Here is a 13,603-nt window from a genome sequence, read left to right as displayed (position 1 = left end):
GTTTTATAACACAACATACACTAATTCCTTTTTGTTAAGCATGGCATTGCACATCAAACACATCATACATGGCTATGATTTTATTAAGCAACCCAATGTTTATATTTTCAACCACATGTAGAGTGGTTGAACAAGAACGGTAACTCTGTTCTGAATATCATCGTCTAGTTTATATAACCGCCAGATGATGAAATAAGAGATATATCTTAATAGATTTTCGTGTTTTAACATAAATCAAAGTAGGATATGATATAAAAAAAAGACCAGTACTTACGTATTTTGAGAATATTATCCGAACACTTATACATGTACTTCCGCTCGAATTTCACAGGAACTGAGAAAATCTCGGAGAAGTGTCGTGAATTTTCATTCTAGGTCCTCTGGATTTATTACAAACTTAGCAACGATAAAGAAAGCAATCCGAACACATTTGCAGGGGCGCTTGTGTGACGGGTTCTCGAGTAGATAAGCTGAAAGACCATGCCTTTCATCAATAGGGTTGATTAAAATGGATTAAAACAAGCATTCTGAGAGTATTGCATAAGCAATACACGTCTCCTACCGGTTTGTGGAAATTGTGAAAACAATGCACTGTTATGCAGAATATCGAACCCGAACATTAAAAAATTGGAATATAAAAAATTAATTTTCTCAAAAATATGTCAACCAGACGCTACAAAAGTGTAAACTTGATCTGTAGTTTGACATTTTGAAGCTTTTCAGCATATTTCATATTATTCCTCAAATGCATAAAGAAAAAAAGTGTGGAAAACTGAAGAGGAAAGCTATAGTCCCCTCCGGTGAAAACCGGTAGGGGACTAATAAGACACGCGATTTACAATAATTATTATTCTTAGGTAAAATCAGGACCTTGAAACAAAGCATATAGAGGTATGGTAGCGTACATTCAAAGTCATGGGTGGCAGGAAAAGGGTTCATTATAAATATAAAAATACCTAAAAAGGTTTTTTTCTAAAAGATGTTTAATGATTGTACATTTACTTGAGCTATGGAGGACAGAAGGATTCGCGTATGTCATAACTAATCTTCTACAAAAAACGAGTTAAAATGTAAACTCGTAATTAATTGTGAAGAAACCGGAAATATCATGAATATTTGTATTCGTTACTCCTGAAAACGTTTGCGAGACATAAGTTGTTCTTGTTGTATGTTGATTTTGTTGTATGTTGTCTTTGTTGTAAGTTGTTTTTGTTGTTTTGTGTCTGGTAGGGGTAAGCATAATCGGCTATTGAGGTCAAACGTTGACATTTTGATATTCAGGTGAGTTATGTGGTCCACGGCCTTTTTAATTTTCTTTAAAAAATGACATCGCCTTTTTTTCATCATTGATAGCATTGTCAAAGATTGTTATAAACTTGTCCCTCAAACTTGTCAATCTGTTCTTGAACCTTTCTACCTTTCTTTCATCTTTTTTGTCGATGAGTAATAAGGTTACCTGGTGACATAAACATGTAATTAATTTTTCAAATTTATGACGCCAAGTAACAAAAACAAAAAAGTTAAAAACAAGAAAGAGAACTTTTTTTTGTAAAATTACAAAAGATAATGTTCAATGATTACCTATTTTGTATGCATATGACAAACAATTTGATTTAATTAATATTAAAGAAAATCGTTGTTGACAGATAAAAAACGAAAGGGGGTTTAAGGCTTTCTTTTTACAGACATGGTAAAATTATGAATTATTCAAATTCTAAGAAGAATGGGCATATAAACTTATTTAACAATAATTATTCATACACAATTAACCTTAAAGCTTTCGCGCAGTGAATAACATAGCATGTTTCACAAGCAGGTGCCCCCCTGTGATTCTAGTTAAAAACAAGTAAATTAGACAAGAGACCGGGAAACATATACATGTATTGGCGCTAGAAAGTTTGGTAAAATAATCATTGGTTTTACGTTAACTATATTAATTTAAACATCAGATTAATATACTAAGATTGTAACTTTTTGAAATAATGTTATAATTTTACTGGTATGTAAAATTATTATATCAATGGTGTATTATGGCATACTAAAGCATGTCTATAAACAATATCAAATGATAAAGATATCAACAACATAGCATGCAAATGGTTTGCAGCAAAAATATACGTACTAATAGCATAGTATATTTTGAAAAAAATGAATTCAATTACAATGTGAGGAAACATATAGATATAAACACGCATGTACGGCTGCGAATTATATGGAAAAAAAAGATACCTCGACAACATGCCTGTGGGTTGCCTTCAAATCTACCAAATAGAAAATGATATAGATATCGACATTAATGTTTACCTGCCAATAACATGGGAGCGAAATTAGACTTATCAGCTTAGTGTGTCTACAAAAAAGCCAAAACAGAGATACCAATCACATGGTATGTTTGTAATTGCATTAATATAGCTGTTAATGAATTGAACCGCTGTAATGCTACATAATATAACAATTATGATATTGTCAACATAGCACGTCGTTTTGCCACGATATGGATGATTAACATATCATTTAATATTTATTCGTTTGATGAGATATCGGCGCTTCTGATTGGTCGAAAAATTTCTTTGATACCTGCATCAATAAAATTTTCGCCGGATCTACTTTTCTCAACTGTTCTGATCTAACACTATTTATAGAACGGGAATTTCCAAAATAAACACTGTCAACAAAGTGTAAAGTTGTGTCTGTTTTATTGTCAGCAAACAAAATACAACTTTATAAACATAAAAACTTGAAAGTCTAACCTTCAAAAATAAACAAAACACAATATCTTATTCACGAAATAGAAAATTAAGCGTCTTCTCACGATTTCGTCTGCTTCAGATCAATCAACATTACTGCGAGGCTGGCTGTTCCTTTTCCAGAATAATCATAACGAACATATAGGCCCATGCACTTTCACGGTAACACTGCTGTTCAAACTTGGTAACGATGATTTTTAAACTTACACAGTACCCTACATGATCGGTCATCAGAAATTCAGAATAAGCATCGTTTTGAGTACAATGCATCAACTCCTTCGGCGAATTCCAAGCGGCAGATACTATAGTATACCATTTAAGTACATCACTGGCTATATAGTTACCACAATGTTTACAAAAGTCGCTTATACATACTATTCTTTGTCGACATATCAACTATTTTCGTCCACGATCGCCTCTCGTTGGATGGTTACGTCCAGTTGCATTTTCCATCGATCTCACATGAAAACTAGTGTTATTACGAATTTTTCTGCACAGTGAATAATATCACAAGCTATCGCATGTATTTTCCTTTCGATTTCAATTCAGCCGGTTCAGATTTTAACTCACTATTTGTGTTTAATCCATTAAATTCAGTTCAATAGCTCTGCATCAGCTGAAGGCGCATCCATTTTGAATATTGTTGCTGTTGTTATTTTGTATTCATACGCGCCGCTTCATTTACATTATTTACATTTTTTATCAATGACACTTCACATTTTTTGTTTTGAAAATGTTTTATTAAATGATAAGAAATGAAGATAATAATTTTTCTATTGATCGACGTATCAAAGAAAAAATTGACCGGAAAACTTTTTCATCAATGCGCTACGCGCATTGATGAAGTTTTCCGGTCAATTTTTTCTTTGATACGTCGATCAATAGAAAAATTATTATCTTCATTTCTTAAGTACTGTTGGAATAAATATTATTGATTATTGTATACAAATCAACTTGATATATCGTTTCGTAAAATTGAAAGGCTAACATTAGCATTTCATGTTTGCAGATTGTGGGGCCACAAACTAAATCTATGGGACATTTTTGACATACCAAAATTATTTAACAAATTGTGCAATAGGGATAAACCTGTTATTATAATATCGTATTTTTTCCAAGCATATGATTGGCTGATTGCTGTCACATGACCGTTCTATAAATTCTCTTATTGACCCTACAATACTAATTATAAAAAAAATTATAGACCTCACTGTACTAAAGATAGATTTTCTTGATATGATATGAATGAAATAGTGTCAACGTACCAAGTTTACAGATCATATTTCTGATAGCCTGTAGGTAGTAGTTATTATCCAAGTTTGATTCACTTAAATTGAATTGTACTATACGATATAATTATACATATCACGTCTACGTTTGTTTCGTTTGGAATACGTGTTATATCTTGCCCCATACATATTTACGTACATGTAGGATGTCTACAAATGAGATAGTACTAACAAAATAAATACAAAATAAACGATATCGCTTTAATTTTGATGAGAAATTGACCGGACAGCAGGTTGAAAAACAGGAGAGTATTGTATATAATTATTTGTTAGTTATAGCTTCAGAAGAAAAGCCACCATCTATTTTTAAAAAAAAAATATGTATATGAAATTACATTTTTGTAATGATTGGTTCGAAACCCTGTCATCATCACAGACCCACTGTGATAACTCCTGTGATTTTTTCATACTTTTGAATGACACCATTTGAAAATTGAAGTATATATAAATATAGAATAATTCAAAAAATGTTCTGCGTAAATATTTTGGGACATATATAGCATACCAGATTTATCAATAAATATTTTTGGCAGTATCCCAGCATTCCACTGGTCCCCGTTGGGCTTTGCCAAAAATGGCCAAAATGGCTGATCTTTCAATCGTTATTTACGGCTCCGTAAGATTAAAGAAACATTCCGAATATGGTGCAAGCTTTGGTGAGAACCAAAAGATATACTACAAGCCTCCCTTTCTTCGTTTTGTGTCGAGAAACGTAAACAAAGCAAAAGAAAGTTAATGCACGATGACAGTGATCTCGCGTGCTATTTCCCGCGATTTTAGAGGTGGACCAATCACTTTACTGTGTGTTACGTGTATTAAGTACTCGCTATTTCAGTGTAAACAGTGATATATCAGCTGATTACTGTTAAAAATTCTTATTTTGGCCTAGTAGATAAATGGATGATATACTGGTATATTATTATTATCACTATTATTATTAATATTACTATTATTATCATTATTATCATTATTATAATCATTTGATTTATTGATTTATAGGGTCTCTCCTCCTATGAATGTACATGTATGAATAATATTTTTTTTGAATATTGTTTAACGTCAATAGCGAACTGTTTGATTTTGATTGGATAGAGTGTAGCATTATATATTTATAATTATGTACATATGTTTCAACAGCTTATAATTCATTTGAATTTAGCCAATAAACAATACAATACTGGTACACGCAAGTTCTATGTCTTCCTATCATTTCGCTCCAAGCTAATTTTGCATTCGGTTAGAATAGGTTGAGTTAAACAATTATAATTGCTATCAAAATTTCATCATTTTGTAAAATTTATAAAAAAGGAAACGAGAGAAAAATTAAACATTAAAAAAATATATGTAGAAATTGCATATGATGAAAGCGTTAAGTGAGAAAATGGGAAATAACCGTTTATATATAGCATGCATAAATGAACAAATTTAAAAAAATCACATAATACATAAAATTTATAAAACAGGTGAAAAAATTAATAATAGTAACAACAAGGAACAAAAGAAAATAATGTTTATCACGCTTACTTATGGAATGACTTTAATTTCTACCTATGTTATACGATAACATAACTTTATTCCTAATAGTTTAATTATTTACTACTAAAATCAGAAAATAGGGCCCATTAGTTAGTTAAAAGATGTTAATTTGTTCAAAATTTAAACGTAACGTCATGCGGATTAATATAGCATTGAATAGTGATTTTTTGAAGTATACACTCTCATAACTGCAGCGGTGTGTGCATACAAATTGAGTAACGCGGAAGAGCCACGAGCGTGAACTTTGATTTTCGCTTGTGACGTTGCAGTTTACAGCGTTCAACGTTTGTGACGTCATAACAAAACTCGTCAATTTGACCTTTGACTACTTGTTGCATTTAGAGGCATTTAAACATCACGGCATTTAATGAAAAAACACAGTAGAATGTAAATATTATAGCATTGAATCATGATTGTTTGAAGTATACACTCTCATAACTGCAGCGGTGTGTGCATACAAATTGAGTAACGCGCGTTAGCGCGTTATGAAAATTTGTATGCACACACCGCTGCAGTTATGAGAGTGTATACTTCAAAAAATCATGATTTAATGCTTATATTTACATTTTTTAACTTCTTGCCTTGTCTGCAAATGTGATTCATACCTTAAAATTCCTATCTTATCCTAAGGGTAAGTTAATATTAATGGAAGAGCCACAGTAACAGCCACAAGCGTGAACTTTGATTTTCGCTTGTGACGTTGCAGTTTACAGCGTTCAACGTTTGTGACGTCATAATAAAATTCGTCAATTTGACCTTTGACTACTTGTTGCATTTAGAGGCATTTGAAGACCATAGAATTAAATGGAAAAACACAGTTGAATGTAAATATTACATATCGCACGCACGTCGTATGACGTAGGAAAGTTATGTTATACGATATATATTTAAGGTCAAGATCTAGTAAATGATTCCAGAGTGGTGTCTTTTTGGTGCTAGAACTATTATGACGTCATAATTGATTAGATGAATCTTTTCCCGTATTTTACGGCTTTAAATGAATTATGTAGCAAATAAAACAATATTTCTACATTCTACATTTAATCACGGGAAAAGTAATCCCGGTACCTATATTCAATTTGACATCATTTTAAAGAGTAGGCCAAGAGCTTGTTTAATGCCGTTTTTGAAGAGACTGTAGGCAATCTAGATATATTCTATTTGTAAAAAAAGGACAAAACTCCGAGATTTGTTACTTTATCCTTCATATTTCATAGAAAATGGTTGTTTAAAACATGATTTTTCATTGTGTTTACTAAAAATTTAAGCCCCAGTACACCCTTTGAAACAAAGATATTGTTATGAAGCATCATTAAAAGAATTTATGTCTTGAATATCATAAACCTGTAGGCACCTTTCATTTACTAGATCTTGACCTTAAGCATTGAATCATTATTTTTTGAAAGATATAGTCTCATAACTGCAGCGGTGTTTGTATACAAATTGAATAACGCGCGCTAGCGCGTTATGAACATTGGTATGCACACACCGCTGCAGTTATGAGACTATATCTTTCAAAAAATAATGATTTAATGCTTATATTTACATTTTTTTAAAAACTTTTTGCTTTGTCTGCAAATGTAATTTAAACGTCAAACTTTCTGTTTTATCCTAAGGGTAAGTTCAAATTAATGGAAGAGCCACTGTAACAGCCACAAGCGTGAACTTTGATTCTCGCTTGTGACGTTGCATTTTACAGCGTTCAACGTTTGTGACGCCATAATAAAACTAGTCATTCTAACCTTCGAGTACCCTGTGTGTTACAGTCTTATAACTGCAGTAGCTTTTCATACACTTTACATTCAAAAAATATTTGGAATGTAAATATATGAAATTGTTTAGCCAATCAAATGAAGCGTTACAATCAGACCTAAATTATATAATAGCGAACAAGATTTTATAACATTGGACTTTTTTCGTCAAAAAAAAATGTCAGTGTGGTACTGCAGTGTATGAGGTAAGTGTTGCCTCTTGCCTTTTGGACATACTCTGAAAATGTATCCTGTTTATTTTTGTTGCTGAGATTTTTTTTCTGAAGTGTGTATAGGAAGGCGGTATTAGGAAAGCTAGATTTACTTGGCATCATACCGGATATGGACTAAGTTTTTTATTGTCTTCTTAGGTGTAGATTAGAAAAATATATCTTTTTTTTATGACAAAACGAAATTGTCATCGTACAGTCCATCTACAGTAGTTTTTCCAGAATGCCCGGCCGTGAAGTGGAGCATGCGTATTCCAGAAATATAGACTATTGTAGTTGTTAGCGGTCGAGAGCGGTAGCAATGTATAAGTATTGTTTTTCTATGCATCTTTTTCATTTAAAAAAATATTAGGCTGATGTACACAACGTTGTCTTCAATAAACGTCATTTAACGTCATTTGACGTCATTGTCATTTAATGAGTAGACCAATTCTGAGTACGATCTAACCTGTCCACAGTTTCGAATTCCGGTCTGTTTCAATCATGATGACAAGTTCATTCCCAATCAAATATTGACCTATTAGATAAGTCAGTGTAACCTCGTTGTCTCTCTGTGTGTTTTATTTTGATCTTATCTTGACGTTCTGGGTGAAGGTCATTCTACACAAAGTTAGATTTTGTTTATGATTGTATTCATAGAACGACTCTATGTGGCGTTATCTGTTTAGTTTTAATTGATAAGCCTTGATAGTAAATACTTTGGTTGTCTCAAAACATAGGTACGGAAGGCAGGGCTGTCAAAGACCTCGCTCGTTATCAGCATATAGGACGCTGTATGTTATTAACATGGTGTTTGGGAATTCAGCAATGAATGCAGAACTGCCAGGGGTTTACTACAAAATAAAGACCTCACAAAACAGAGAAATGGGTAAAATTAAAGGATTAAGTGAAATGGGCTGACGTCTATCTTTGACGTCATCAGACAGCGTTCATCATCCCATGATGCAGTGACATTGTCTGACTTTATCCACAGATATTAATTCAAACTGATTGCTCAATGTAACTGTTAGGCAAATCTGATTTCAATCGCCGGAGATAACGCATAATACATGTTTTTGTTCCTCTATGTGCTGAAAAACTTTGCACATTTAATCAGAGCGCGCTGTAATTGATCGTTTGTTAGGAATGTACGTGATGTCCTGCAAGTCATCACAAAGTATGCCAAACTCTGTCGAAACGGGATAATCGGGCATTTTTGTCACAGTACTCCTAGCGCGGTATGCATTAAACATCAGCCTCGTCTCGGAGTTGTCGGGATAACAAGTGAGTATATTCTTTTGATTCCTTTGTGTCTTACGCCAGGGTGACTTTCTAATTTGTTCAAACAATGGGGCCGCATTGTTCCGCTCACGCGTAATTTATCAAACTTTCCATAGTATTTCCACGACTTATGAGTTTTGGGCGTCATTATTCGCTATTGATGATATGTATCCTTTTAATTTGACTTCTATAATTCGAAAAAAAATTAAAGGCGTTTAGATAGAATTTCAAGTGTAAATATATGTCTCAGGTAAATAACAGGTAAGGGATTAGTGTGTACTTTTAAAAAACTTGGTTCAATTGAAAAATCTGAAATTAGAAATTTGATGTTTTAGATCGATAAAAAAATCAATTTCGATATTTGCAGATGTATTTTTTTTTACATTCGTTGCAGTTTGAATAATAGAATTCCATACCCAGCTTATTAGTTATATATAAAAACACATTCAACAAGGGAAGGAAGTATGTTAAAAACACGACAGAGGAGGCTGAAAATAGATTCTCTTTTGCTGTTCGTTTCTGTCTTTGCTTGATCTGCCGCACTAATTATATCGCATGCACGCGCGTTGCAAAAATCTGCGTATTAATGTTAATTGATGTGGGTATATAAAATAGCGACCCGGAGTTCTACAATGAAGGCGATTTATTTCCACGCGCAGAATGGTATGGAATGGCTGTTTTCTCTAAGGCGAGCCAATTATTAACGATTAACTTTGGGCCGATATTTCCTTTTGAATAATGGAAACGAAGATGGAATTTCAATATTAGTATCGTAATTATAACGGGTGTTGCCCGTGTAAAGCAATACATGAGCCGTCATTTTCTGTGATAATAAGAAAGTTAATGATAGTGACAGACACTAGTACACGAGTGTTTGTATATAAACGGACGGGTCGGAACACTCACGTCTAATATCTGGATTTTTTTCAGGACTGACAATGGCGGGAATATACCTTGCGGTGTTGGTGCTGATTTCCATACCGGTGAAATCTAATGGGGACTCCGACCTCATTTCTAGAATTTCCAAGTTCCAGTTTCAACAGTCTCTGCTGAACAAAACGGGGAAACCCGTGATTAGGATCCCGCCGTTCGGAAGACTTCCAGTATTGATGCAGTATGTTCCGCAAGGAAAACAGTTAAAGGAAAAGAGGTTGAGAAGAAGACTAGGAAATGACTTTGACAAGTTCTGGATGTCTGTTGATGAACCAGCGGAGGAAAGCGAGGACATCAGTGTTATCGGCCCGAACTATGTCAGATTGCAGATATTACAAGATATCGAGAACTTTACCAAGTCCTACAAATTTCAGATTGAAAACACGACTGATATCGTGGACGAAACTGTCTCATTTTTCAGGAAAATGATGAGCTATGGATCTTGCAAGGTTAATTATAAGTGGGAGGATTTGAGCATTCTGTTTTGGCCCCGGTGGGTGAAGCAAGGTTCCTGTAATACTGAGGTGTCTTGCTCTTTCCCCTCGGGAATGTACTGTTCCGCGGCCAAGAGTAAAGTCATCAAGCTGCTGAAATGGACCTGCAAGAGGAAACGGAAAGGATCCAAACGGCAGAAAAAGAAAAACAAGCCTGAAGATCGACAGAAGAAGAACCGTTTTCCTGGCGTTAAATGCAGATGGAAGAAGGTACCGTTCCCTGTCACAGCTGAGTGCCTTTGCACGTGCTGACGGCGATGCTGTCAGTGTTTTGTGTAACAGTGCTTCCTGTGCTGACGACCAGCGGGATGCCGCATGAGGTCTGGTATGCGTTAATCGATTCTTAACAATTGTCAGGCCTCGGGAATGCTGCAAGAAATATGAAAATAAAATATACATTGAATTGTGTTCTACAAAGCACATGGCGAACTCGGAAGATAAGTCAGGATTGGCGTGTCAGAAGAAAACAGACTTAAATGACAGTGTATCTATACTGAAAGTATGTGTAATATACTGCAGAGACTCAAGCTTCTGAACTTTCTGTAAAACATGGATATCCACATACCAAAGTTTGGTGCATTTGGATGAAAGACAAATAATTGGGATTTTTGAGAGTATTTCAGTAGAGTTCCTCTGCGCTTAGATAAACAGTGTTACTTGTACCATGAAAAGGACATCTTATATTGATAATTGTTGGTAAATAGTTTCAGCGTAATTACAATTAAACAAATCAAATTCTCCTTTTGTGAGATAAATTAAATGCACAGTAATACAAGTCATATTTTTTACGAATTACTTTTTTGATGTGAAAACCCTTAAACTGTCCTCAACATTATATGATGCTTCTAGAAATATGTTAATTTTTTTTGTTATGTTTTCGTCGTTATTTGTCTCGTAATAATTTATTAAAATTCAATAAAATGTGATTTTGAAATTTCACTTCAGTACAAAAGATCCAAGGTAAATAAAGCTTGGTCATGTGTTGTTTTAAAGTTTATTCACATGTAGGTTGTCCTTCAATTTAGATATATACAGTCCATTTTTGCGCTTTGCACAAATACCATTTAATGACTATTTTTCCAGAACTTCATTAAAAATTTAATGCAATGCATATAATTTAGCAAAAATTATGCATTGTAATATCTACAAATATATAATCACCTCTATACTTCATACTTTTGTCGGTTTGACAAAAATTACTGCAATCACAACTTAATTTAGATCCTATGTGTGGCAATTGAAGATGCATACATATACATGTATTGCTGTCTCCGCCTCAAGTTCCCCAACGCATGCGCATAGATCGTAAACAATTCAACATAACCTCTAGCGAGAGAAAGCCGAGCGTTGGAAGACTACGGATTTGGACAGATCTGGTTTTTAAAAGTATCATAGAAGAATGAGATAAAATACAAACGCGAAGATATATTAAGGTAAATAGTATGACCGCTGGTTATAAGGTAATTAGTAAGACCGCTGGATAAAGTGTACACAACAAAGCAAAATACATGTAAAAACGAAATCATCAAGAATGGTAAATACAAGTTGCTGTCCTTTAAAAAAGGACTACAATACGTGGACCATTTGCATGTGTTTCCACGAAAACGTGAAAGCCTTACGATTATCAGAGATTCCACCGACTCTAGCCCTCTGCTTTTAACCACTTAATTTGTACGTTGCATTACGTATACATGTATGTATATCCCTGACTTTTTATCTCAGAATTTAAAGGATTCATACTTCTAAAATAATTATGATTTATCTATGAATGAAGCTTGCATGTATAATATCAGGCATTTGGTGAGTTCTACTATTTGCACACACATTACGATTCGCACTACTTTGTTAACTATGCAGTGACAGCTTTGCGTAAATTAAAAATTTCATATTTTGAAGCATTTTTCTTGAGATTTAAACTTTTATACAATGACATAATTATTCAATCATACTTAAATGCTTAAAAAATTTAATCGGGAAGCTCTCTAGCCTCGCCTACTATAAAAGTAGAGTAAGTTACATGTGTATTCGTAAAACAACAAAACATTGCAAATTATGCTATTTGATGCATATTGTCGGCATAACATTAACTTATTTCATAATACCGATAGTTCATATCACATGCCAATCATTTCTTTAAAAGGAATACTTTGTTTCTGTACTGTTTACCGACAACTTAACAATTACAGCGCCTTTGAACTTATGTGTGCATATGGCACGGAATCCCGACCCCGATTCAGATAAACGTGTGCTAGCCTGGTTCCCTGAGCTACCCGGAAAAAGACAGAACTCAATGTTAACCTAAACACCCCTAGCTACTTTGCTATATTACTTACAGATATATCCTTGGTAAATTCTGAAAGTTCATTCCAAGCACTGACACAAAATCACAAGAAATATATATGGTCCCATGGCGTTTATAGGTCAAAATTGAACTTGTTTACAACTTACAGTGATCCGCAGCAAATTAACCCAAGTCTCTAAAATGACACCCACCTCCCACTTTAACCCCTCTAATTTCTTTACTCTCTGCAGTACTTCCTCATTTCATCATTTAATTTAAACACTGATAATTTTACCTTAAAATGATCATTATTTCAACAACTCATTCAGCCAATCACCTAAGCCCTACCTTTTTCTGCTCGGCTCAATCTTGTATTAACACTTCTCTGATGTCAACATCCGGTGCATTGGTACTCTCATTCCATTACGCACAGGAACCAGGCTAGCTCATGCGCAGGCTGAATTTTCCCCATAGCATCCGGTTTAACCTCGCTTATATATTTTCTGCGTGGACCTCAGGGTCCACGCAATTATCAAATTCTATAATTATATGTATTAATTAATTCTAAAACAAAATGCAAACTACATTGTCACAGAAAAAGATATTTAATCTACAAGTGCCATCTATTGATAGCATTTTATATTTAGACTATATTTTAAAACATGTAACTATAGATATTTCCCAGCAAAGCTTTATCGTGATTTTTTCTCGATAACAAATACGAAATTCTTAGCATGTTAGCTGTGGCAATTCATTTCTTATAAAGACTGGTGCATTTTTCACTATACCACTATTGCAGTTTTTAAAAATCGCGAGATGTTAAAGAAATTCAAACTCCGTGTCAGCATACTTTTTTTTAATTCTGGAAAATTTTTACGACTCAATTGCAAGATTATTTTTGCAACAACAAAAATTCTGCCTAGATTTAACATCTATTTTTTTTTATCAATCTTCTTTTTCATTCATAAAAGAAATAATCCAAACAAGGATAATAATCTGCGATGTTTCTTTAAACTTTAAGAACAATTATATACAAAAAGCTACACATCTACATGTAAAAGAATAATTTTGAAAAAAAAAAT

The 13,603-nt window shown here is 33.6% G+C and overlaps 1 protein-coding gene across 2 annotated transcripts; it reads left to right on the top strand.

Moving 5' to 3' along the window:
* Positions 1 to 8,553: 8,553 nt before the first annotated feature.
* On the top strand, positions 8,554 to 11,166 carry LOC105342852 (noggin-2). Of its 2 annotated transcripts, none has more exons than XM_011449906.4 (2): positions 8,554 to 8,816; positions 9,744 to 11,166. In XM_011449906.4, exon 2 carries the CDS (start codon positions 9,752 to 9,754, stop codon positions 10,490 to 10,492), a length of 741 nt encoding a protein of 246 aa, XP_011448208.1. In that variant the 5' UTR covers positions 8,554 to 8,816; positions 9,744 to 9,751; the 3' UTR covers positions 10,493 to 11,166. The 2 variants fall into 2 exon arrangements, with proteins under 2 accessions (XP_011448208.1, XP_065922796.1); XM_066066724.1 differs by lacking the exon at positions 8,554 to 8,816 and adding an exon at positions 9,431 to 9,476.
* The last annotated feature ends 2,437 nt before the right edge of the window (positions 11,167 to 13,603 follow it).

This window comes from Magallana gigas, chromosome 7 (assembly GCF_963853765.1).
Source record: "Magallana gigas chromosome 7, xbMagGiga1.1, whole genome shotgun sequence".
In the NCBI taxonomy this organism is placed as follows: Eukaryota; Metazoa; Mollusca; class Bivalvia; order Ostreida; family Ostreidae; genus Magallana; species Magallana gigas.
Note: the sequence above shows the minus strand (reverse complement) of the source record. Positions and strands in the feature narration are given on the sequence as shown.